This window comes from Corylus avellana, chromosome 9 (assembly GCF_965113065.1).
Source record: "Corylus avellana chromosome 9, dhCorAvel1.hap1.2, whole genome shotgun sequence".
NCBI lineage: Eukaryota > Viridiplantae > Streptophyta > Magnoliopsida > Fagales > Betulaceae > Corylus > Corylus avellana.
In genome coordinates this window covers 2,711,513-2,737,799 of record NC_142498.1, presented here as the reverse complement: position 1 = coordinate 2,737,799, position 26,287 = coordinate 2,711,513, and the positions used below count along the sequence as shown (strand labels likewise).

At 34.1% G+C, this 26,287-nt stretch overlaps 1 protein-coding gene and 1 pseudogene across 1 annotated transcript; one reads left to right on the top strand and one right to left on the bottom strand.

Moving 5' to 3' along the window:
• Positions 1 to 6,778: 6,778 nt before the first annotated feature.
• On the bottom strand, positions 6,779 to 13,685 carry LOC132189835 (uncharacterized). The gene is made up of 9 exons (XM_059604643.2): positions 13,470 to 13,685; positions 13,041 to 13,240; positions 10,558 to 10,739; positions 10,191 to 10,475; positions 10,042 to 10,100; positions 9,894 to 9,930; positions 9,694 to 9,765; positions 8,256 to 8,580; positions 6,779 to 7,280 (listed from the first exon to the last, which is right to left on the bottom strand). The coding sequence occupies exons 1-9, from the start codon at positions 13,570 to 13,572 to the stop codon at positions 6,897 to 6,899; spliced, it is 1,647 nt and encodes a 548-aa protein (XP_059460626.2). The 5' UTR covers positions 13,573 to 13,685; the 3' UTR covers positions 6,779 to 6,896.
• Positions 13,686 to 19,290: 5,605 nt separating this feature from the next.
• On the top strand, positions 19,291 to 22,095 carry LOC132189602 (putative UPF0481 protein At3g02645 pseudogene; annotated as a pseudogene).
• The last annotated feature ends 4,192 nt before the right edge of the window (positions 22,096 to 26,287 follow it).

Sequence of the window (26,287 nt, the reverse complement as noted above, 5' to 3'; positions counted from 1 at the left end):
AGTCAACTGACCTAAAACCCTGGAAGCCACTTGGCTCGAACTTGTAAAGAGATAGAGTCAACTGCCTCAAGTTGCAGGTACTACATTATTGGTCTTAAAAATTGTTGAAAGTGGAATTAAAAAATAATTAAATATAATTAAAATCAACCAATCAATTAGCTTTCGATCTGCTAAATCCTATCCATAATCCATTCATACCAGGAGATGAGGATGATTAAGCCTTGAATATATATAATGTTTTGAAAAATCCAAGGTAAATAAAAAATTAAAACACCACTTACATAGAATATGGTAATAATAAATTAATAAAAGTATGACAGCTGTGACAAATTATCAAATCATTTATTGGCTTATTCTTTTGTTCTGTTTTCCCCGGCTATTAAAAATATATATATATATATATATATATATTTTTGTTCAAAGAGATAATATAATGTTAGAAATTGATTGAATCTCGACGACTCCACCTTACCCTTTGTATAAGCAAGTTATAATTATTTCATAATATTAACGTGATAATCTCAATTAATTTTTAGATATTAATATTATGAGATGATAAATAAAAATATAGTATATAATATTATCTGGTAAAAATATAAATAATGTTAAAAATCATTTTTTTTATCAAGCAACCTTTAAATCATGTAAGCATTAATATTAGATAATTATGAAATACAAATTGGGTTTCTAACATTACTCTAAAATATACTTTGTTTGATAACTATTTTTCCTTATTTATTTATTTTTTTTTCAAAACAAAACATTAACAAATAAACAAAAACACAAAGCACTCAAAATTATTTTTATTTTTAAACCATATCAAAACATGTTAAAAAAAAAAAAAAAAAAAACCCTCTAAAAATATTAACAAATGTAGCTAATCATCTCCATTTCATAAAATTTTAAGACCAATAAACATCAATAATTTTTTTTTTTTAGGGAAAACATCCATACTCATTCTTTGATAAAAAGTCTCGAGCAACAGTTCTTACAAACAAAACAAAAGCCTCTGAAGCAAATCATAGTCGAAGTTAAAGTTACCGGTTTAACCACAGATCTGTACCAAACAGATACAAACTAATGCATAGACAGCGCTTATTCTTCGGTTCTAAGAGTAAAGAACTTCCAAGCCGAAACTCATCCTCCTCAACCCGAAAGTCAGGATGAACATCAATAATTTTGGCAACCCAATTTAATTAAATTTTAGCTTTTTAATGTTAGTGGTAACAGAATCTGATACGGCAAGCATTTATCTTGTTTCAACATCAATAATTCTTCAATTGAATGGACACAAATAATTCGTTTTTATATTTATTATTTTACCTCCTTTTTTTTTTTTTTTTTTTACTCTTATTCACGGCTTTATTACTCCCAAGTCCCAGAGGTTGCTTTCAGTTCGAGCTTTTCACACGGCATTCTCGAAGGCGATGCTGAAGAGGTGTTTCTTCGTCCTTCCATAATTTTGGAGGTTTCCCTGGGATTTCGGCTAAGCTTTTTCTTTTAAAATTATATATATATATATATATATATATATATATATGCATTGAACTTGTCATTTATCCATTAACATTTTTCTCGAATAATATATATATATATATATATATATATATTATTTCTCGAACTTGTCATTTATATATTATTCGAATAATATATAAATGACAAGTTCTTGCATTGCAGTGCCCTTTGGCACATTCTAGGGTGCTTGCAAGTTGGATAGCTCCTTAAAGATTCTCCATCTCTTTGGAGTTCATCTAATCAATTTGGACATATCCATTTGGCTTTAAATATCCTAGATTTTCAGGGGCATTTGGCACATTGTGTGGATTTTTTTTAAAAAAATTTTAATTTTTTTTTATAATATTAATTAAATAATTAAATTTATAATTTTTTTTTATTACTTTAAGCATTTAGAATAAGAAAACTTTCTACCCAAATGATGGAAGGAACAAGCAATAGGAGAAAATTCATTTTACTTCCTAAAGTTTCATGAGTTTTTTAATTCAAATCCTAATATTTAAAAATTGGCAATGTACCCCCCTAATGTTTCAAAAAATTTCAATTCAGACCTTCCGTTACTAATTTCTGTATAATTGGACGAAAATTGTCCCACGTGAGATTTTGATGCTATCTATTTCAATTTTGTCCTCATTAGTAACGGAGGGTCTGAATTGAAATTTTTTGAAACATTAGGGGAGTACATTGTCAATTTTTAAATATTGGAGTTCGAATTGAAAAACTCTTGAAACTTCAAGGGGTAAAGTGAATTTAACCCTAAGAAATATTTTTTATTTATTTTTAGATAAGTGAAGGAATAAGGAAAATCTTTCATCTAAAGAAAGCTAGAGAGAGAGAGAGAGAAAGAGAGAATAATTAGCAAACAACCCACATGGGTGGCAGTTGGGAAATTACTCAGAGGTTGGTTGAAGAAGAAACATAAAAGAGAAACATAAAAGGTTTATACGGTTGGAGATTGGTCAATTGTTGGATTGCAGAGCGACCAAATTGGAGGTGAAGTGGAAAGAGGGTAATGCTCATGTGGCTTTACTTTAAATGCATCCATAAGATGCCAAAAAGATACCTAATCTAGAAAAGCAAAAATTAGGTTAATAACTTGTATTTCAAGTTCAGGATCTTCAGTCAGTTTTGTCAAAAGTGAAATATTAGAAAAAGGAAAAAAAAAAAAAAATCACTTGGGCTTTGTTTTGGTCATCTCCCTAGACCCTACATATAAAGCTATTAATTCTTTACATTGATATAGTTGACCGCACGCCAAAGATGCCTGCAAGACAGATGAAAGGTCAGCAAATAGGCTTGTTGGATACGTTAGTGGAGGCCACCTTCGATGCTTAAGTCGGTGACCGAAGAGGAAAAATAGGCTAGAAGAATGCAAATACGTGAGGGAATGGGATCATACCTAAGGAATAGCTTCTCTTATTTATAGACACCTTTTCCCGCCTTTCCTTAGCAGGGTATGAACTCTAGGGGAGTACCAAAATGGGACTCATTAGCATTTCTTGGCCTCGTGGACCTTATGGGCACTTTAACATTTTCGGGTGTCTCACTTGGGGGAATCTAATGGGCAAAAATAACTGTTATGATAACATGTTAAATCATCATTTATTTCAAAAGTTTAAGTTGATAAGAAATAATGAATTTAATCATTTAATTAAACTTTAACATTACTCAACTACAAAGCCATTGATTTTCTCTTTTAAGTTTGACATTAGCAACTCTATGGTGCAACATAAGGTATAAACAAACTCATTGTATAGTCTCTAAGTTTACATTTCTATTAACCCAATGGACAAAGTTTTATTTTGAATTACTTTGAGGCTCTGTTTGTTTCAATGTAAAATGTTTTTTTTTTTACTTTTCAGTGTTTGGTACGACCGAAAATCGTGGTCAAACCATAAACTTTTTAGTTGTCAAGGAAAACCTTATTTAATTTTCGTAAAATTGTTTCTCTTTTTTAAAACTGTAAACCATTTTGCAAATTTGAGCATTTTCTTCTCTCACGCATTCTTTCGCAATTCATTCTCCGCCACTATTAGATGTTGTTGGTTGTTTTCGGTAGTTGCCTGCCAGTTGCTGCCGTTGGATGTCGCCAACAATTTCCTGTCGTCGCTGATTTTTTGTATGAATTGAATGCCGAAAATGTTTTTAGCTAAAATCATTTCGCTGAAAATGTTTTTATAATAGAAACATTTTACATTGAAATAAACAAAACTTAAAAGAAACTTTCTTCCATTATATATATATATATATATATATATATATATATATATATATATAAAAAATTCTTACGTATATTTTTAATTTCTAGTGAATTACATGTTGTAACTTGTAAGGACTGATGCAAGTTTAATAAACTAAATTATAGAAAATTATTTCAACCAAATTTTGTTTTTTTCCGGACCCAAATTAATTGGAAGACTTGTCCAAAGCCAGCATAGCATAAGGTTGTCAAGTCAACAATGTATGACTCCAGTTTAAGAATTAGTCAAGGGTCGGCTGTAAGCCCAGCCCCCTTTCTTTAGGGGGCCCATTGTGGGGAGAGTTTATGGACTTTTTAATTTTTTTTTTTTTCTTTTCTAAAACGTGTTTGGCTCGTCTTAAAAAAATTTATATATGTCATAATTATACTTCTTATATATTAATTACCTTTATTAGTAGCAAAAAAAAAAAATTACCTTTATTTTTAGGGTAAATATATCTAAAGTCCTTGGGTCAACACGTCAAAATTTTTATCTCCCTAAGTTTTTTATTTTCGACAATTTATTCCCTCGGTCAATTGAAATGCCGAGAAAATTCCTACCGTCAAAATTTTTTAACAGCTGTTAGTCTTGGTCAAAACGCATCGTTTCACCTCATTAAAATATTAATTTTTTAAAATTTAATTTTTAAATTTAAATCTAAAAAAATAATAATAATAAAAAAAGGACAGGGGTGGCCGAACCACCCCCTTGGGCCAAACCCTAAAAAAAAAAAATTGAGGCTTAAGATGCTTATTATTCCACTTATCACATAATTATCTCACGTTGTAGTCAATAAATTGCAATTATTTCTGCATTATTAAAAGTATCTTCAATTTTCTCAACAAAACAAAAAGGTTAATTTAAATTTATAACTAGGTCAACAATTTCAGTTATACCCGTCTCATTCATTCATTTAAAAATGTGCTGAAAAGTTGTAAAGAATTGTTCTTCCCTTTGAAATCTGGTCTCGTGATTGATACAAGTCACAAGAGCTTGCCCTTTAAAGAGGCTTAAGATGCTTCCACGAAGATATTTATATAGATATTTTTTGAAAGTAATCATGGTTACCATGTTCATCAAGAATTCTAAATTTGTATTTCTCAATATGAAAAGGCATCGCAGGAGGCATAATTGGGACCCATGTTAATTCTTTTCAAAGGGTATTATTTATTTGAAAAAGTAGTCTAACATGATATAAAAATAAGAGTAATTTGTGTTTTGAAATGTTTGTAATGTTTTTGTTTTAAAAAGAAAGCAAAAGGGAGACAACTTGGGACATATAAATCAAATTTAATTTTGTCGTTGTTATTATTATTATTTTTGGCTTTAAATAGGCCACTCTATGGAATTATCGTTCAGTTGATTAACAGTATATCATATCAGACTAATCAATTAATGTCACGTGACTTTTGTTTGGCACATCATGTACCTACTATACGTGCCACATGGCATAGTTAAGTTAAATTATAAATATAATTTGTAATTTTAATGTAATTATGCCACATGACTCTTACAATTGTTACATGGTGTATCAAATAAGAGCCATGCTGTGTTAATTGATTAGTCTGACATAACATTATGTTAATTAATTAAACATTAAGTTACTCTCTCACGAGCGATGTATGGAGTGAAGAATTTAGTCTCCTGACTGTTGGGTCAAACAGGATTAGATCGGTGTGAGTGATTTTCTTTCATGGCCGAAAAATAAAGGTTGGGAATATGGCTACCTATATCTTAGATCTAGTCTACCCAAGAACAGATTTGTTCCATAACTGCAATTATATGTAGGTTAGCGAAAAAGTTGAGGACATAGATAATATTTAATTGTAAGATCTGTATTGTATTTATGACTTTGTAACCTAATAGCTTTGGGCTATGATTTTTCATATCTTTATGCTCGATAATGTAAGAGCTTTATGCTTTTGATCTTTTTATCAATAAAATCACAAGATTCCCGTTAAAAAAATAAAATAATTAAACATTAAGATGATGTAGCGATCTATTTAGAATAATAAAAAATTGCCCAAAAATCTAATTGTCAAAATTGAAATTCTAAAAAGATTAAATAAAAATTACGTGAAAACTTGGGAAGTAAATTTGATTTTGTCCAGTAATATACATTCAACCACAAAACGAGTTTTATATTTGCCGGGCCAAAAAACCGAGTCTTCATTGCGGCAGTCTTTAAGTTGCTTGTAGCTGTTAGCTTTCTAAACCGGCCGAAGCAGCATCTATGTACGGTTCAATACTTTTTCTCATGTCCATTCACTTAAAAAAAAAAAAAAAAAAAAATCTCGCCACTACTTAATATAAATTTTTTTTTTTTCTAAACTAATAAATAGTTAATTTTTCTCTAAACTGAATTAGAATAATTTCTTTTAAACTAACATGTGTTTCTATATATATATATATATATATATATATATATATATTTTAATTCTCATGCATTTGACTCTTTGTCCACCTTAAAGACAATTTTCCTCTGACGGGATCGGAGGAAGGTCTTAATCCCGATCCATAAAATTGTCATGCATCCCTTAAGCATACAAGAAATACTTTTTCTTAATAACGTTAAAAGAATTGGGAGAAATTTTATTAAAGCATATGTGGAATTATGTATGAAAAATATAGCTTTTAAGTCAAAAAAATGTTTTTTTAGCTTTTGCTAAAAGTACATTTTAGTCATTTATTAGGCTTTTTGGACAATTAAAAGCGCTTTTAATTTATTTTACCAAACGGATACTTTTTTTTTTTTTTTTTTTACAAACGGACTTTTTGACCAATCAAGCCCTTAAAAACATATGTTCTTCTCATGTGTCAAGAAACACATGACAATTTAATAGACTAGTTGAAGAAATTTCACCCAATCCAATTTTGTATGAAATTTTGTCCAACCTTAATTCTATTGCTATTTTTAATATCTTCACTCTTTTACTTCTTTTGTTTCCAACAACCTTATCAGAATCAGTGTAAAAGCATGCGTGTATGCAGAACCTGAAAACCAAACAATGTGAAAAAGCATGACAAAAAGCAGTTATTTCAACCACCATTTAAGGATCTACACATAACCTGGAAACCAAACTGAATGTAGAGAAATTGTCCACGCTATGTGTGGGCAGTGGAAATAATGTAGAGCTTCTCTTAATGATCTTTGCTTCCTTCAAGAGCTTCAGTTGATTTAGACTTGGCCTCTTTCTCTTTGGTATAAACACGATGACGCCTTTCCCTCCCATAGATAACCCAGAAGATCAATGAGAGCATAACTGAGGTAGAGACCATCACTAGCCCTAGATAGATCCATCTACTGTATCGCCGTAGGCCGGGACAATGATCCCTGTATATTTCACCGAACGTTTCGCGCACGAATGCACAGTTTTGAAGATCAACCAGGAAAGGAGCATAATTATACAAGGCAAAGCCCATGTTTACTCCAGTTATCATCTGGTTGTAGAATGTAGGGGTCAAACGCCCTGTTGTGGAACATATCCCAGCTGCTGAAACCTGGCAGACATAGCTACTCCAAACCTAGAAGAATCAAATGTATGTGTTAAAAGTACATGTATAAGGGCATGTTTGGGTGTGTTTTTGATGGGCTTAAAAGTATGTTTAACATTCAAAAAGTCAATTTGAAGAAAAAAAGTACCCGTTTGATAAAAAAAATTAAAAGTGCTTTTAAGAGTTTAAAAAGCCAAAAAATGACTAAAACACATTTTTGTCAAAAGCTTAAAAATGAAGCTTTTGTCAAAAAGCGTTTTTTGACTTAAAAGCTCTATTTCTCAAACACAATCTCAGACATGCTCTAAGACATCCAACAACAACCAGCAGTTAAAACAAGAAGTCAAAATTTAGTCCAAGAGATAGCTCGAGATAATGCACTTGTGTCAAACACTAAATAAGGCAAGAGATGAAGATGCAGTCCAAGATATAGTTCCAAGTTTCAAAGATGACTTTAGTTCAAAATTTTTCAGATTAAATGATTAAATTTACTCTCTTTTTTCATCTTAAGTTTTTGGAACAAAGTGGTGATTTAACATAGTATCAAAGTCAAAAGTCCTGAATTTGAACCTTAACTTTACAGTTTACCTTCTATTTCAATTAAATATTCTACGGCTTAAACTTTTGGAATAAGTTGATGATTCAACACCGTTGCAAAACTTGCTGGAGGGCAGGGGATTGCCTTCATCCAAACTTAGAAGAACACTCGTTTATCTAATTGTAATAGTTTGAATTGTAAAGTTCAAATTCTGAGATCATCATTTGTAATCTTGTCCTTTGTAACTTATAAATACATAATTTACTACACGGTTTGGTCATCTTGGCCAACACCATTCTTTCAAAAACATTTTCAGAAAGTACTAAGGCTCCAAATGCTTCGCAAAATCGTTCCATATTGTAAAAGTAATTGAAAATGACGCCATGTGAATACATGGACGAAGACTAATTTCAGAAAAGAATTTGCATGCTATCCTTATTTATCAAAACATGTTGCTAGGTTCTTACCTCTGATGCATTGATCAAATTAACTTCACCAGAAGTGCAAGGTCGATCCGTGAAGTCAGGATCATATGGGTTGCAGAGGATGGGCACCAATGGACCAGACTGATTGATATACATTTGTTTGAAGCCGGGGGCGAAATTTAAGTTAGAGACATTGGTGATGACCTGGTTGATCAAATCGACAAGTTCTGAAGTGACTTCTTTGCTCCGCAACAACGTTTCTTGTGCAGTTGCATTGTCCACGCATGGCAGTATATCATCTAAAGCAGAATGAGAAGTAGGGTTTTGAACCCATTCATCCATTGCAACACAAGTGTCCGCAGCCACACTAGTAGGTCAAAAAAAAAAAAAAAAATCAGCTTCTTGGTTAAAAGATTGCAAGCAAAAGAACAAAGTTCCTGAGGAAAAAGCAGGACTTTCTTCTTCTTTTAAGGAGAAAAAAGAATTAAAAAGAAAAACACATTAAGCTTGCACTTAGAATAAACATGCTTATTAGCACAAGAGTCGAACTACATTTTAAATTTTTTAAACAGTTGAGTCATCATAAGCACAAAACTGGATTTGAAAAACTTAGCACTTTGAGCAAATGAGATTATGAAATTTCTTTTCATTGCCAAGATGCTAACTTCTCTCACAAAGTATAGATGCTAACTTCTACTGTAAGAAATAATAGATAGTTATCCTTAATAAGATATATGTGTATGCTGCAAGCTTTATGTGATAGCTTTAAACAACTAAGAAAACAAGATCCATTTTCTTTCTATTAATTGCTTTAAAAGATTATAGTGATATAGAAAGATGATGAATCTACAGAATACTGCATAACAACATAATTCTATGCCCATAATGTCATGGCTTTGCTGGCAATCTTTGTCAGCCAGCCCATCAGTCTCCACTATGATGAATATACCTAACTTACTACTATAACTAATCTGCCATCAGTTTATAATAAATTTAACAATTCTAGGTTTAGTACAATGTGCTAAAAAAACAGTGCATGCAAAAAGCATATAAATAAAACGATGCTGAGAATAGATTGAAAAGAACAGCTCCCTTATTGTCCTGATGAATAAATATATTGGGATACGGCAGAAAATTATAATTATGTCAAAGAGAATTTTGAGGGATGTTCACTACAGAACAAATCTCACAAAATTCAACAAAAGCTTTGGAAGTCAGGATAATTGCATGTTCCAAATAAGACCTAAAACTTAGAACCAGTAGAGAACTTCAGTCTTGGGAAAATGATTTTTCAGTAAGCATCTACTTTTGGAAAAGAAAACTGCACTACACAGCAATCTAGAGCCAAAACTCATATACTTTTCCCATCTACAAATGTAACATCTGAGTGCATTTTCACTCTTACGAGAGATGGAGTGTCTTTACAGATCATTTTCACTATAAGAAAGCTACAAATGTTGCACATTATTACAAAACTTACTTATGAAGAAGAAGGAATGTGCCACAAAGAATAAATGTCCCTGTAACAAGTATCCATCCAGCGATCACCAGGCTGCAACAATTCATACAAAACCATTCCATTAGAAAAGATCCTAACTAAATGCAGAAATGGTTGGAACTATATAGAATGAGGAATACCATAAAAGGAAAAAGCATACCGTACATAATTAACTCACTCACATGTACACGAGAGATTGCATGCCAAAGACTGAAAATACTGAAGCAAAGGAACGGAATACAAAAATGAATTAGTACCTCTATTGAAAGTGTTAAAATTTAGGAAGTTAAAAATACGTGGAATCTTAATAAGGTTACTGAAGGGGCTTACAACATCCAAGAAATGTCAAGAGAAGCATAATAGCGGCGACTATGATAAGTGCCAGTCTCCTGCATGAACAACAACATATTCATTTTATAACCAAGACACCTCTCAGAAGAACAGAATAGAAAAGGCAAGCCTAAATAATCCTTTCTTACACAGAATCCAAAAGATCATGTATGTCATCTGAATTCTCCATTGTTCGGTCAGCAAGGGTACTAGCAGAAGAATTAATCTTTGTTTCAATCAGGTCAATATCAGTTTGAACATTAGAAGGTAGAAAAACTTCATCCACTCCAAGCTGCTTAGCTGCGCCAAGATAATCTGATATATTCCTTAGCTTCAAAACTGTGAAATCTGCCTGATTCACAACATACTCCAATGTATTTGTTGTACTACTATGAAACCTCCCTTGACCAGTATATAAAACAACACATCCAACACTGTTACCAGAGAACAAAACATCAGTTTATGACGAAATTTCAACTTAACACAGGGGACAGAGAGAGAGAGTGAAATATGTACATGGCTGCAATTGTGAAGATTATGAGGAAGATAAGAGAAAGTGCATAAGCCGTCCCGGAATAGCCATAAGGCTCCCTTTTAACACAGAAATAACAGATAGAGATGAGACATATGCACAGTCCAAAAGCCAGGAACCAGACTGCAGCGATGACAAACAAGGGAACTGCAGTAAAACCCACCGACTGCGTTCAAAGAATAGAGAAGGAAGTAAGTTAAGAAAAGGAATAAAGCAGTTCAAATACATCTGAATACCAATTTAAGAACAAATAAGATGTACATTAATAAAACATTATATTAAAGTTACACCAACATTGAAACAAAAGAAACTAAAAGGAGAGATTTGTGTGAGGATCATTAAAAATCACTCCCATCCAAAGGAAACAAATTGATAATAAGATAATTCATTTCAATCATTGAAATGCATATGAGAGCACGACCTCAATGAAAATGTGAAAGCAATAAGAAGCTAAACAGTATTGATGAAAGTTCAGCTGATAAAGACTCAAGCAAATCGAAGTGATAAAGACAAAGGTTAAGTTTAAGAGTTAGCACACTGTTAAGGTTCTATCATCTTGTACTTCATTCCGAATAAACTTCTGTAACATACTTCATGTTAATAATGAATACCAACTCTCCAAAAATTGGCGTGGAGAGCTTACGATATTTTTATAATTGTTTAATTACATTTACATAGTATCAAAGCATTAGAAAGACAAATGACTCCTTTAGCCACAATGTCAAGTCCCTCTTCTTCGTCCACCTCTTCCACCACTACTACTGCTCAAAGTGCCCCATGTCTGCTATCACCTCTTCACCATCATCTCCCTCATCTTGTTTCTCTTAAATTAACCAAGGACAACCATCTCCTTTGGAAAGCACAAGTTGTTTCTTACCTACGTGGGCAGCTCTGCCCACTGTTTGGTTATGCTGATGAGTATCTAGCACCGCCACATCAAATATGCCATTTATATTTGGCGGCGAGTTACGTATGTTCATCCTCAACATCCACATTTTTTTGCAAATCACCTAAAGCTCTATACGGTTTGAAGCAGGCCCCAAGAGCTTGGTATTCGAGCCTATGTGACAAACTATGTGCTCTTGGTTTTGTTAATTCAAAGGCCGACACCTCTCTGTTCATTTTTCAGACAATCCCAGCTGGTTATTTTCTTCCTTGTGTATGTTGATGGCATTATTATTACTGATTCTGATGACACTGCCATCTCTTCTGTCATTAAATCTATTGGAATGGAATTTACTGTCAAAGATTTGGGACACCTTCACTATTTTTTAGGTGTTGAAGCACACTTTATTTCCGGAGGCTTATTTTTGTCTCAACAAAGATATGTTCTTAATTTGCTTCAACGTTAACACACCAACATGATGTTAAACCACCACTTATCCTAAAAGCTTAAGTTTATAGAAAGAGATAAATTTAATCACTTAATCATTATTTTAACACTCCCCCTCACGTGTGGGTTTAAACTCCCTTTTAATAGGTGAGGCCCAACATATGGGGGGGGTTATTTGACGGAATCAAGGTTCGAACTCAGGATGTTTGGCTTTGATACCATATTAAATCACCACTTATCCCAAAAACTTAAGCTTATAGGAAAAGATAAATTTAATCACTTAATCATTACTTTAACACATCAACATGATGCTTGCAAAATCTGTGCCTTCGCCCATGTCATCTAGCCACAAACTCTCTCTCTTTGATGGGGACACGTCTAAGGACATCTCACCATATTGAAGCACAGTTGGGGCTCTATTCTATATGGCATCTATCTATTCCTCACAAGACCTGATATCTCATTTGCGGTTAATAACGTGTGTCAGTTGATGCACAAACCTACTAACATCCATTGGAAGGCAGTAAAACGCATCCAACATTATCTAAAGTTCTTAATCAATCATGGTTTGTTCATTCAGCCAAGCTCTTCTTTTCACTTATTTGCATATTCAGATTGTCTCACCCCAATTTTGTAAGGTTTAAGTTAAGGAAATAGTCTCATTGGCAACAAGTGGGTATGATCCCAAATTGGCCAAGCTTCGAATTTTAGGTTCATTCGGTGCTTGTATGAGCAACAAATCAAGCACCTGAGCTTTACTTGTGCTTTAGCATGGAACAATATTCATTTGATTGTAGTGTGTATATGGTTTAATCTCAAGATATTAAAAAAAAAAAAAAAAAAAAGCCATGAAATCAATCTCATTGAATGCTGCCAGATACATACTAATACTAGGAATTTGTCATTTACTACCTTATTATTTATCACATTTAAAAGTAACAAATACTTATTATGGCAACAGTTGAGAGTTATAAGAATTTTACTAAATGGCATAAATTGCAATATCTTCACTTAAATGCACATGCACAACAGTTACAGACAATTTAACATGATTTACCACAAACCCCACCCACCAAACCACAATGTCAGCTGCCCGAAAAGTAGGATGTCATGATTGGTAAAAAAAACACTTACAGCCCAATAATGGTGGTCACTGATATTCCATCCTCTGGTGTATTTTTTGAACCCATCAAGAGGGTCTTTTCTTTGGGTTCTCTCTGAGGCCAACACAAATGATGGGTTCTCAACAGGTGCACTGAAGGGTCCCTCCACAAGAGACCTCGAGGGCCCCCATGATGAGTGCTCCACACCATAACTTCCCTCATTTTCCCACCCTGGAAAAGAAAGTAAAATTTGCAAGGAAAGAGCATCAATGTGGTAGAAATAAAAAATAAAAAATAAAAAAAAAAAGGAAAAAGTTTTGGCCCTGTTGCTTGGTGTTTGAGAAAAAGAAATGAGGAAAAGAGAAGTAGAAATCTTGTAGAAAGACTGTGATTTCTTCTCTCTTCTTACATTTTCTCAGCGAGCAACCAAACAGAAAACACGTACAGTGCAGAGGAGTACCTGAAGTGGGTGGCGCTTGGAGGGGTGGAAAGTGAGAATCGCCGTGTGAAAACGAAAATGCTGTAGCAGAGAAAAGGAAGAGAAAGATGGAAAGCAGAGACATTATGAGAGAGAGAGGGCTGTGCTCGCTCACTGGTGTTTGAGAGACAGAAAGAGAGTTAACCGTTGGAAATGAGGAGCCGAGGAGGGAAGTGAGAGCTAGCTACTTCCAGTTGCCTCGCACCACTTTGTGATGGAATTACCCTTTTTGCGTTTTTACTTTTTAGCCCACTTTCCTTCTTTTTTTTTTTTTTTTTTTTTTGGCGGGGCCAAACTATTTGGTGCACATTGATGACAATATTAATGATCCAACATCATCAAGGCCACAAGACAAGAGAACAAGAAAAGGAAAATCTTTGATTTTTTTTTTTTTTTTAAAAAAAAAGGAAAATCTTTCCTATTTATTTATTTATTTATTTTGACATGTCCGCACAAAAGGAGAATGAGAATTCGAATTAGTGATCACTGATTTATTATGCGTGGTCCTAGTCAATTGAACTACTCATTTAGGGGCAATTCTCCCTAATTTTGAACACATTGCATTTTTGGAATTTTAGAAATACTATAATCTTAAATTTTCAATTTATTCAATTCAATCTTTTTCACTAGATCAAAATTAGTCCAACAAACTACATTTGATTAACAAGTATTTTATTTTCTAAATTAGGGTTTTTCTATAAGTATGTTATGTTGTAACCCTGAATTATTAATCGTAAAATATAACCGCACTCTTCTGTGAACGTAGACACTCTATCGAACCACGTAAACATGTGTCTTGATTCTCTCTTGCTCTTTTTATTTTCAATTTCATATTATTCATTATTATTGTGTAGAGTAACAACATCTACCATAAAATGCAACCATACAAAGAAATTTGCATAGCCTATTTTCATTTTGAAGGAGAGGCCATTGGGTTATTATGGTTACAAGAAGAAAAAGAATAATTAGAAGAAGATCCAATCATCAAGTATGAAGTTGGCAACACACCACAATGGAGTGTATGGAAAACCCCTAGCATCTTGCAAATTGCAATTGATACCCTTTATGTCCCCTATAATCAACACCTATTAGGTTTTTAACTACTTGTAAGGCTCAGCTACTTCACCGCTAGAGAATCCAAGCAACGCCCATCCGCGGGCTAGGGACATACATCTCAAAATTCTCATGGAGAAATTTACTAATCATTCGAGGGGACTCATGTAGGACTCAATAAATACTCATCTAAGAAGAATGCTTACACCCCATATTAAGCCTAATCAATATGTGATTCGACGGGTTTGAAGCCACTATGACTTCTCCAACAAACTCTAGAAGACCCTATAAAGCTCTATATATGTGTATATAAGGCCTAAAGTACACAATTTCACTATTTTACACATTATCACTAATACTTTCATTAACAATGAAATGCCCTGCCCCCCCCCCCCCCCTCTACTGATTTGAGTGTCAAAGTTCCTCCTATCCTCTAGGGTGGGTGGGCATTTGACGTCTTCTACCTTTCTTACAGATGGAGCTCCTCCCTCAAAAGTGGCCTGAAGCCGCTGTGTTGATTTGTACACTAACAATACCCAAATTTAAATTGAATTTAGATTGAACATAATGAGGTGTCCATATTACATACAATACGAGCAATTCATGAGAGAGGGTTTGATGGTTGGTCATGATCGATATTGTGTGTGAATATTGTATGTCACCTCCTCATGAGATCAAAGGAAACAACATAAATTTTTTACACCGTCTTTGGTAGAAGTGGGAGAGAGGGAGGCGAAGAAGAAAGGCATGACAGTGAGGGTGTTATTTGGTAGGACCGTAGGAAGAAAGGGAAAGATAAATGCTTGATTGTTAATGCTTTTTTTTTTAAAAAAAAAAAAAAAATTAAAAATACTTTGATATGACATGAAAGTGAAAATAATTTTCAGTATTTTGTGTAGGGGTGTCAAAAATTACCGGGGAACCGGAACCGGAACCGGAAAACCGGGAAACCGGGAAACCGGGGTCCCGGTTCCTGTTCCGGTTTGAAAAATCTAAAAACCGGGTACCCCGGTTCCGGTACCGGTTTTTGGTACCCGGTTTTTACCGGGAATACCGGAACCGGGTTTCCATTTTATTTAATAATATTTATATATTATTATATTTATATATTAATATATATATTATATATATTAATATTTTTTACACTTAGGTTTAGGTTTAGGGTATTTTAAAAAATTAAATTTTTATTTCTAAGGCCCAAATAGGCAAAAATAATGATTTTTTAGGATTTTTGGACTTTTTAAGGTTTATTTTTTAATTATTTGGAACAATCACAACAAAGCCCCTTTAATTTAGACAAAGAAACTAATAGATTTTTTTAAAAATGGGCCAACTTATAAAAAAAAAAAATTGGCTTATTTTAGGCCCAATACCTAAAATAAGCCCAAAAATGAATTTTTTAAAAAAACCGGTTACCGGACCGGGTAATACCGGAACCGGCCGGTAACCGGGACCCCGGTTAACCGGGGTCTCGGTTCCGGTTCCGGTTTCTCAAAATTGAGAACCGGGGTACCCCGGTTCCGGTTCCGGTTTTAGGCCAAAAACCGGAAAACCGGACCGGGTTGACACCCCTAATTTTGTGTTTTAGGTTGCTTGTTAACGTTTTTATTTCAAAAAATAGAAAATAAAAGTAGAAAAAAAAAAAAAAGGTTTAATTTACCACACGACCTACCATCCAAACTGCCTTAACAGCTCCCCGAGGCCGGGCGGGTATGAGTTGGTTGCACAAACTTAACATTTCTCTTATTCTATTGCATGCATTGCTTTTCTTGTTGCCGTAATTCTTGGATTATGCTTGCTATTTTTGTGTGTGTGTTTTTATTTATTTATTTTTGTTTAAATTGTTAGTTTAAGCCCTGAGAAAAGCTCATATAGAGAGATGAATGCTAGCAAAGCAAAACTCGACAAGACTAAAAGCTCTTCTAAGACTTGTTTTCAATTCTTTGTTAGAAACATTACGAGATGTTTAAGGATTGGTCAATACCATTTGGGAAATATGTTTTACAAATGGCATTATTTTAAGATGAAATCTAATAAAATGGTAATTTTTTTTTTTTAATATGTTCATACAAGGGGAGGGGAAAAGATTCGAACTAGTAATTATTACTTCATGAAGCGTGGTTCACAGCCGATTGAACTACTCCTTGTAGACAATAAAATGGTAATTTGAGATGTACTTATATATTTTTTATAAATTTTGTCTATACATGAATAGGAACCCAATATGTATAAAAAATTATTAATGAAAAAAAAAAAAAAATTTGTTTGAAAAAGCTTAGGGGGGGGCATTTCGGTCAAGTGCTCAATGTTGTTGAAAAAGTAAATGGGGGGGGGGTCCCAAAAGTTTGTCAGATTAGAGCTCGTTGCCCAAGATATTACTCCTTTTGGTGATCTTTTTGACTTAAGTGAAAAGCCATTCAGACCTTGAACCGTAATTTCAGGCAATTTTCCCTGTCTTCCGGTGGTTCCCGCCATTACACAATAATTGAAGGGATAAAATAAATCTATGGCCATTACTAATTTTTGTGGGTTCTTTCGCTTTTTTTTTTTTTTTTTTTTTTTTTTTTTTTTAATATAAAGATAAAAATAATTTAGAGCAATGCATATACTATTTAGGTTACTAATTTTTATAATAAATTTTATCTTTTTTAAATCAAATATTCTATTTATTTTTTTCTAAAGAACCTATATATAAGTATAGACAGGGCACGTGGAAAAGTTAAGGTTTCCAAAGATTTTGGCAGAGGCATGTACTTGTGCTTTCTTATCTTTATATATTCAAGCTTCACTAGTCACTACGAATTATGATCATCTCTATTTTATTTGAACTAAATAATATCCCGTTAGTTATAATAGAATATATTTTTATCTTCTATATTTGACAAAAATATGGAAGACAAAAATATCAAGTTCAAATAAGATAGAGATAATCTTGTTCTAGTCACTACGCGGAGTCCTTGTAAGCTTTCAAAGACTTTTCAAATGGGTCAATTCAACGCCGCCTATTTTGATGAAATGAGTTATGTGGGCCAGGTTGGATCAACCCAATACAACATATTTGACAAATGAGTTATGTCATGTCACTTATATATTTAAATAGGTTGGGCTAGGGTTGATGAGTCTTGATCTGTTTAGGCGCTAAAGAAGTCGTGTTAGGTTAATCCTTTGAAGGCCGATGAATTGTCCCAAACCGAACACGCCAACTCGAATTGCCGGCCACTATTCATCAAAAGAAAAACTCTCTCATTATGTTAAAGTAAGAGGAATTTAAATTTATTTATTTTCGGTAAAAGCAAATTGTGCCATTAAAAAGTAATTTCACTACAAATATTTTTGTAACATACCTTTGAGAAATACAATTTAGAGTTTCACTATTTTGGATTCAACAAAGAAGAGAGATTTTTGCCAGGTTAAAAGGGGGCTTACATTACACCACTTTCTTTGTGTTTTTAGTTACTGATTCGTGAACTCACGGTCTCACCTGTAAAATTGTAAATTTTACAACTATAGCGGGTCAACTAGGCTAGGCAAATCAACCCTTAGAGTTTTTGAGTGGCATAGGCCTTGTTTGGCAACTATTTTCATCAATTCATTATTATTCATACACTATTTTCTCAAAAAAAAAAAAAAAAAATCAACATATGTTGTATACAGAATTAAATTCAGGATCCCAAGAGAAACATAAAAGAGTAGAAAATAAATAAATTACACAAGATACCAAGATTTAAGTGATCCGGCATAAAAAACCTATATCCATTGACAGAGACGATCAGAAAGAAATTCACTATCAAAAGATGGGGTACAAATTAATTAAAGAGTACTAGAGAGAAAATACTCAAAGCCCAAAGCCACACACACACACACAACCAGAATTTCATTCTCACATAAAAGATAAAAATAACAAAAAAGAACAAAACTAATATAAGAAAAACTATTTTTTTCTCTAAGTGCAATAAGACAAACACCGTAAAAAAACTAAGAGCCTATTTGAAATTGCGTTTGAGAAATAGAGCTTTTAAGTTAAAAAATGTGTGCTTCATTTTTAAGCTTTGCTAAAAGTGCGTTTTGGCATTTTTAGAGTAAAAAAAGTACTTTTAAATTTTTTTTACTAAATATAGCTACTTTTGTTTGGCACAACTTTTTAAGTATTAAAAGTATTTTTTTAAACTTTCTAATGCAATCTTAAACAAGCACCAATACTCTCTTTCACTCGGTGCTCTCTTCATGCTGTGCAACTTTCATTTTATAAGGAGCAAAGTTGGTTGGTCTACATATACCAATCCCAATCCCAATCCCAATAGGAATAAAATCGCGTAGGAGAGAAAACCATCAATTGGGTCCAATAAGAGAACTCCAAGATTGCATAAGACAAAAGACCTGGTCGGCCCCACATGAAAGACATAAGAAATCAAGTCACTCGCAACAACATCAAAGCATTTTTATTTTTTATATTATATCATTTACTTTTTATTACTATTTAGATAAAATAAATAAATCATTTTCATCCCTCCTTCCATCTACCTACCTTAGTAACATTTTTTTTTCTTCCAATTTCTTGAAAAAAGTAACTCTATGAATATATTGGCAGGTTAGTTACATGGGTTCTGTTGGATATATTTACGTCCATATGAGTGTTATGCGGTAGAATATGGGTGAAAAGTTGAGCAGTAAAATTTGATAAATAAATTTAATAATTTAATAAAAGATAATTTAAGTGTAAAGTGAAATACTACGTCAATTTATAAGGAGTATGACGTCGAGTGCCACGTTGGAATCAACAGTAATGGGGTTTTCTATATACGTTTTTCGTGGCACGAGGCCAGGGTGTGAACTTACAACTTTGAAATATATTTTGAGGAGTTTGAGTCAAAACTGGGTTTTATTAAGAGGCGGACTCGTCAATTTTTCAAATGAATAATGATTCTACCTTTGTGACTGAAGGTGTGAACAATCGAAAATGGTAACCAAAGTCTCTTTAAGATCAGTCTAGTGACAATATGGTCGGCGACTCACTTTCAAAATACATAACCCAATTAATACGAAATACTAGTAAAGCAATATTCATAATTATTTTCATCATGGGTCGTCGTCAAAAAGCAAAAATACAAGAGCAAGATTTCAATATATATATATATATATATATGAGTATGACCAAGATGTTTTGTGATTCTTCCAACATGCATCTATGGTCGTAAATGTTCGTGATTCATCCAACATGCATCTATGATATATGGACGTGAAACTTTGATAATTGGCCTAAAACACACGGCCGAGGAAGATCCAATTTTTTAATTAAAATTGTATTTAAAATGGTCTAAATGAAAAAATGGAAACAAAGACCTGATATCATTTGATCGTCATCATGAACAAATCCAAAATCTTTTGGGGGTGAGTCAGTTTCTAGCTCATGTTACACATTTTGATTCTCTAGAAAAATGTATAAATAGACAAATGTGACTGTGCTTTCGTTACCTAATGAAGGAACAAAATCTTTCGTGGGCCCAAGATGCAAATAATTATTGTACAAGAGCAAGATTGGAATCTAATTTATTTGTAAAAGTCCATACAAAAACAGAGAAAAATAAAACGCGTACAAATTATGACCAAGAAAAATACTATATATGGTTAATTAGTCTCCCACTTTAATTTTCTTGATGTTTATTGGTCATCAAGGACACAGATATTCGTGGTTCATCCAACACCTACCTTAATGCTCGAGAGGGCAACCACTAAAGTAATTTCCTCGTATTCACCCTGAAGTTTCCCTCTTCGATCTTTAACTCCAAGTTTCCGACCCATTATAAAAGAGTGCCTCATCCTGTTTCCCTCACAGTAGTCAATAGAGAAGGCTTGAAGTAGTAGACATACTTCTCTCTCTTCCAAACACATTTCTCTCTCACTCCCTAAACCTCGGACCATCTCATCAGAGTTAAAAGCCATGGAACCAGCAAAATCTAGTTATGGCCAAGAATGGGTCATACAGATAAGTCGAGCCCTAGAAGAAGCCCTACAAGACAACGTTGATGAAGGCCTTCCCGTGAGCATCTTCAGCGTACCCAAAACCCTAATATCTCTCAAGCCAGATGCATACACTCCACAGCTAATAGCCCTTGGCCCATACCATCACCAGCGGCCTGAACTCTTCGAAATGGAGCACCACAAACTCACTTCAGCTAAAAGAGTGCAAAAGAATCTCCAACAAATCAAATTCTGCCACTTGGTCAACCATATTGCACAAAGTGATAGCATTGTTCGCGCATGCTACCACCGGTTCTTGGAGTTCGACCAGGAAACACTCGCGTGGATATTCGCCATCGATGCTTCCTTCTTGTTGGAGTATCTCCAAACCTACTCTCCCAAAATGGAAGAAGGCTCGCTTATGCGAATCTCTTCTAAGATGGCACATTTGATCGACTATACAAGGAGGAAAACCGCACACCACACCATCCTCAGAGATGTTATTAAGTTGGAAAACCAAATCCCTCTCTTTTTACTCAGAGAAGTCCACAGTTTTTATCCGGGTAAAGATCATGACGAAGTATTTGCCACCATGCTGATTGGTTTTTGCAAAGATCTATCCCCCATCAAGTACACTAATTACCAATGTTTTAGAGAAGAATGCTTCGAGAGAACCCATTTGCTACAACTTCTCTACCACATGGTTGCGCCAAAGCTTCAACTTGAACCTGATTGCAGTGAGCAGGAGAAGCCCAAAGAGGACGTAGAGATTGGATGGTTTAGAAAACCCATGAAATCATTCTTGACAACACTACTTTATATTAACTTGGCCCCGCTCCGCCTTCTCGGTAAAATTTGCAAGTCAAAAGCAATGAAGCTTCTGATTACACTACCATTTACAATCCTCTTGTATGTTTTGCATCTTGGAAACAAGGATGATATAAACAATATCATATCATCCGCAGGAGATGTGGCGGAAGAGGCGGAAAGCGCATCTCGGAAGACGGAAGACGAATTAAGTCCTTTGGTCGAAGAGATTGCAATCCCAAGCGTGACACAGCTTCATAAAATTGGTGTCAAATTTCGTCCAGCAAAGGGTGGCTTGGAATCCATAAATTTCGACAAGTCTTGTGGTAAATTTTACCTTCCGGTTATTCATTTGGATGATAACTCGGAAGTTGTGCTGAGGAACCTCGTTGCCTACGAGGCATGTATTGCGCCCCAGATGATGGTTTTTACACGTTACACGGAATTGATGAATGGGATAATTGATGATGAGGAGGATGTGAGGATTCTTCGAGAGGCAGGGATCATCTTGAACCGCCTCAAAAGCGATGGAGAAGTGGCAACGCTATGGAATGGCATGACGAAGTCTGTGCGGGCAACGAAAGTTCCAATTCTGGACAAGGCCATTGAAGGTGCAAATACTTATTACTCGAAGAGTTGGAAGGTGAGGATGAACGTGACAATGAAGAAGTATGTCTTTGCTTCATGGCCATGTCTTACGTTTTTAGCAGCAAACATTCTGATATTGATGTCTACTCTTGAGGCTGCTTGCTCCATGTACAATTGCTCCAAAATTTTCAAGGCTCTATGAGTAGTGTCTTTGGTATGGAGTTTGATTTTCAGTTTTCTAGTTTAATTTGTAAGTCTTTCGTGTAAACGAAGGACAAGACAAAAAGTTCTTCCAACTCGCAACAAGTTCTACTTTTCTAAGTCTTTGTCGTACTTGTTTTTTCTTTTGGCATGAGTGATCATGCTAATTGGAAATATTCTATCTAATACGAAAGTCAAGTAATGCTACAAAATTTTGATTTAGGGTTGTAAAACAATTCTTCTCTGCTTAATTAAGTGGTTGCATGGACACTACTACGTTGTTCAAAAGATTAACAAAACTAAGAGTAAAGGGGCAGAATATATACATTATTAATTATCAAAGGAAAGGTCCTAATATTATGGCATTAAAGTAATATTTTAATTGAATATTTTAGGTATTGAGTCTCACTTATTGAAGAAAAGTTTAAGTGAATGAGGGGAGTGTCGTTATATTAATTAAATGATTAAGCTTTGACATAAATAATACATTATAAGGGAATGCTAGATGTTCTCCTTGTATTCTTATTGTGTTTTTCGGGTTCCAAGTAGATATTATTTTTTTTTAAAAATAGTCTTTATTTTTCTGATCTAAGTTTTAGAAAATAATATTCACCTCGAACAAAGAAAACGCCTAGCATTTCTTCCCTATATTATATATTCATCACTCAATAAAATTTTATTAGAAAAAAGAAGAAGAGAGAGACATGCAACATGCAGCAGGAGAACAAATTAAGTTGCGCGGGAGTGATATTAAGATCCACTAAACGGGTCGAATTAGTGTCCAATTCCTCTAATTAAGGATGAATTGGTGATAGAAGGCAGCAATGGGAACTCCAACAAAAGGTCCAAGCCAAAAAATCCACTGAAACATTTCATAAAAAGATAATGATGAGAGTCACAGCGAATCCGATAGGAGCAACCTTATCATGATACTATACAAGGTTAATTTCTACCAATTAAACTGCCAATACCTTTATTTAACAACAAACAAAATCGACCTTATCATGATTGATGATACTATACAAGCTTGCTACCTAACTTTGAACATTCAATTTGGGGATAACAAATTCTTATGAGAAATGCTATCTATAGAAACTAAACTAGCTAGGCCTTAAAAAGAGGTCGATCCAAAGGCCGCACAAATGCAACTATTTGTTTTAAATAAAATATATTCGGTTTGAACATTCAATTTGGGGATAACAAATTCTTATGAGAAATGCTATCTATAGAAACTAAACTAGCTAGGCCTTAAAAAGAGGTCGATCCAAAGGCCGCACAAATGCAACTATTTGTTTTAAATAAAATATATTCGGATATATATATATATATATTATCATGGATTCTCAAAAGAAATTTTAAATTTTAAATAAATCATGTAAATAGTGAGTCGAGCTCCATCCATTTTGATATAGTTATGCCATTGTCAAAATTTGTTAGTGTGAATTGTATAGTTGATCTAGAAATTAAGGCATTGGCTTCCCAATGTAGCATATGACAGTTTTATGATAAAATATGACACTGAGTTTTCAGGAAGTGAAAATTGACACCCTATGTCTAATTTATGAATGATTAATTTTGACGATAAGCACTTTGATTATTATTTAAAACTCCTTGTGGCATAATGAGATTTATAAGCATAATTACTTAATTAGTTAGTGTGAGGCATTACAACAGTTGAAGACCATAATTGTAGTCTAGTCACAGTTGAAGACTATAATTGAAGTTTAGTCACAGTTAAAGATTACCACATAGTTAGAGTAGAATTCTTCATATTTTTCCAGTACAAAAGATTCGTATTTATAAGAAAATTGGGGTAGATAAGTACCATCAAGCCTATTACAATTAATTCTATAAAAGGTAATTATCTTATAAGGTAAGTATCATACCATATTATACATGGTTCATATTAACAAAGTGAAATAAAAAAGAAAAAATTGTAGAATATAACATTTTTTTTCCTATTCAAACGGAGAAAAGGGAAAAAAAGAAAATGCAAAAAACAAGTCAATTTATAAGGACTATTAGGTAAATAGGGCATTAAAGCACTACTTGTTCTAAAAGCTCAAGTTGATAGAAAATAATGAATTTAATCATTTAATTTATATTTTAACACTTCCTCTCACATGTGAGGTGTGGGCTCAAACTCCCCCTTAAAGTAATGCTACATACACTCCCACTTTCTTGCACCAATTTTTCCACATCAAGTGACTTTTAAAACAATTATTGAATGTAATAAAATAGGTGTAGAGAAGTGAGAGCGTGTGTAGCATTGCTCTAATAATTGGACAAGTGAAATATTTAGGCCTTGTTTCTTATGACGTGTATATATATATATATATATATATATATATATATATATATATATATATATATATATATATATTTTCATTAAATCATATTAAACTCTAAATTACAAAAAAAGTCTTGACCAAGTCTTAGAGGTGTCCGAACTGAGTCCCGCAAGGACCCCACTGCAACTCACCCGGGACCCACCCGAACCTCGCCTAAACCCCATCAGGACCCCGTTGGAATCGGCCTGAGACCTTGGCAGGACCCGCTCGAACCTCGCCTAGACCCCATCAAGACCCCGTTGGAATCAGCCCGAGACCCTGGCAGGACCCGCTCAACACCTGACAATGACATTTTCATAATTTAGTGTTTAATATGATTTTGCGTACACACAAAATACTAGAAAATGTTTTCTGCTGAAAATGTTTTTCTGCTAAAAACATTTTTTGACTTGCCTGATTTTCTGTACATGCCAAATACCGAAAAATGTTTTCTAAGAAATCATTTTCAAGGAAAATGTTTTCCGCCGAAAATATTTTTCGACGAGTCCAAGGCAGGTCCTGGGCGAGCCCCGGTAAGTCCCGGCGGGGTCTCGGGCGGGTCCCAATCAAGTCCTGAGCGGGGTCCCGGGCGTGTCCGGTTGGGTCTCAGTCAAGTCCCGAGCGAGTCCTGGCTGAGTCCCAGTCAAGTCCCGGGCGGGTCCCAACAGAGTCTTGGGCAAGTCCCGAGTGGGTTCCGGGCAGGTCCGGTCTAGTCCCGAGTGGGTCCCAGCAGTGGTGGATATAGGCAGGGGCGTGGTAGGGGCGCCCGCTCCTACAAAAATCCTAAAAAAAATTTCTGAGCAGTAGTGTTTTAAGTTTTCTTATGCCTACCCTTCCTCTTCCTTTCATTTTCTTCTTCTTTCTCTTGCCCCTATTGATCTCAGCTCCCTCCTCTTCCTCCTCCTTTTTTCTTCTTATTCTTCTTCTCTTGCACAGCTTCTCTCTTCATCTCTCTCATCCAGTCCTCATGCTTCCCCTCTTTCTTCATTTTTCTCAAACAATTTATTTCTCCTTTCTGGAACTTTCTTTCACTCTCTCAAAAGTCTCATATTTTCTTCCCTCTCTCTCTCTCTGACTCTCTGGAACATGAGAGACCCACTTTCCTTCTTTTTTCAGCCTACCACGTGGACAATAAATTTTTGGCATTTCACCCTTTTTGTTTTTTTTTTGTTGGTTAATTTTAGTCACTTTAATTGGTTCAAACTCTGCCCACTCTAAAAGAAAATAAAAAATAAAAAATAAAATAAAATTTCTCCTCTGCCCAATGCTATATATACGGCCACTCTTAAGATGATAAATAAGAAAAATACAATGAATTTATATCAATTAACGTAAATATGTTTTCTAAATGTTAAATAAAATAACTCAAAAATAATTACATACCATTAATAGATAATTAAATATTAAAATTAATTAATTGGACATGTAATATTTTTTCAAGGTGTTTGAAACTTTGAAATAGCGAAACAATTTATATTGGTTTTAGGTAAATTATATTATAATATAATATTATTTTATATTAATTAAATATTAATCTTACATCCCGCCTCTACAATAAGAAAATCTTGGCTCCGCCACTGCCCTGGTCAGGTATCGACGGGGTCCCGGGTGGGTCTTGGGCAGGTCCTAGTGGGGTCCCGGGCAAGTCTCGAGCGGGTCTCGATCAAGTCTTGGGCGGGTCCTGGGCAGGTCCGGACTGGTCCCGGTCAAGTCCTAGCGGGGTTCTGGGTGGGTCTTGGCAGCGTCTGTCGATTTGAGAATGAGATGCTCCAAGTCGGATAAATCATTTTTCAAAAATTAAAAAAGAATTTTCGGTCAAAAGAAAAATATTTTCTGTTGATCACTATTTTATGTCGCACTAAA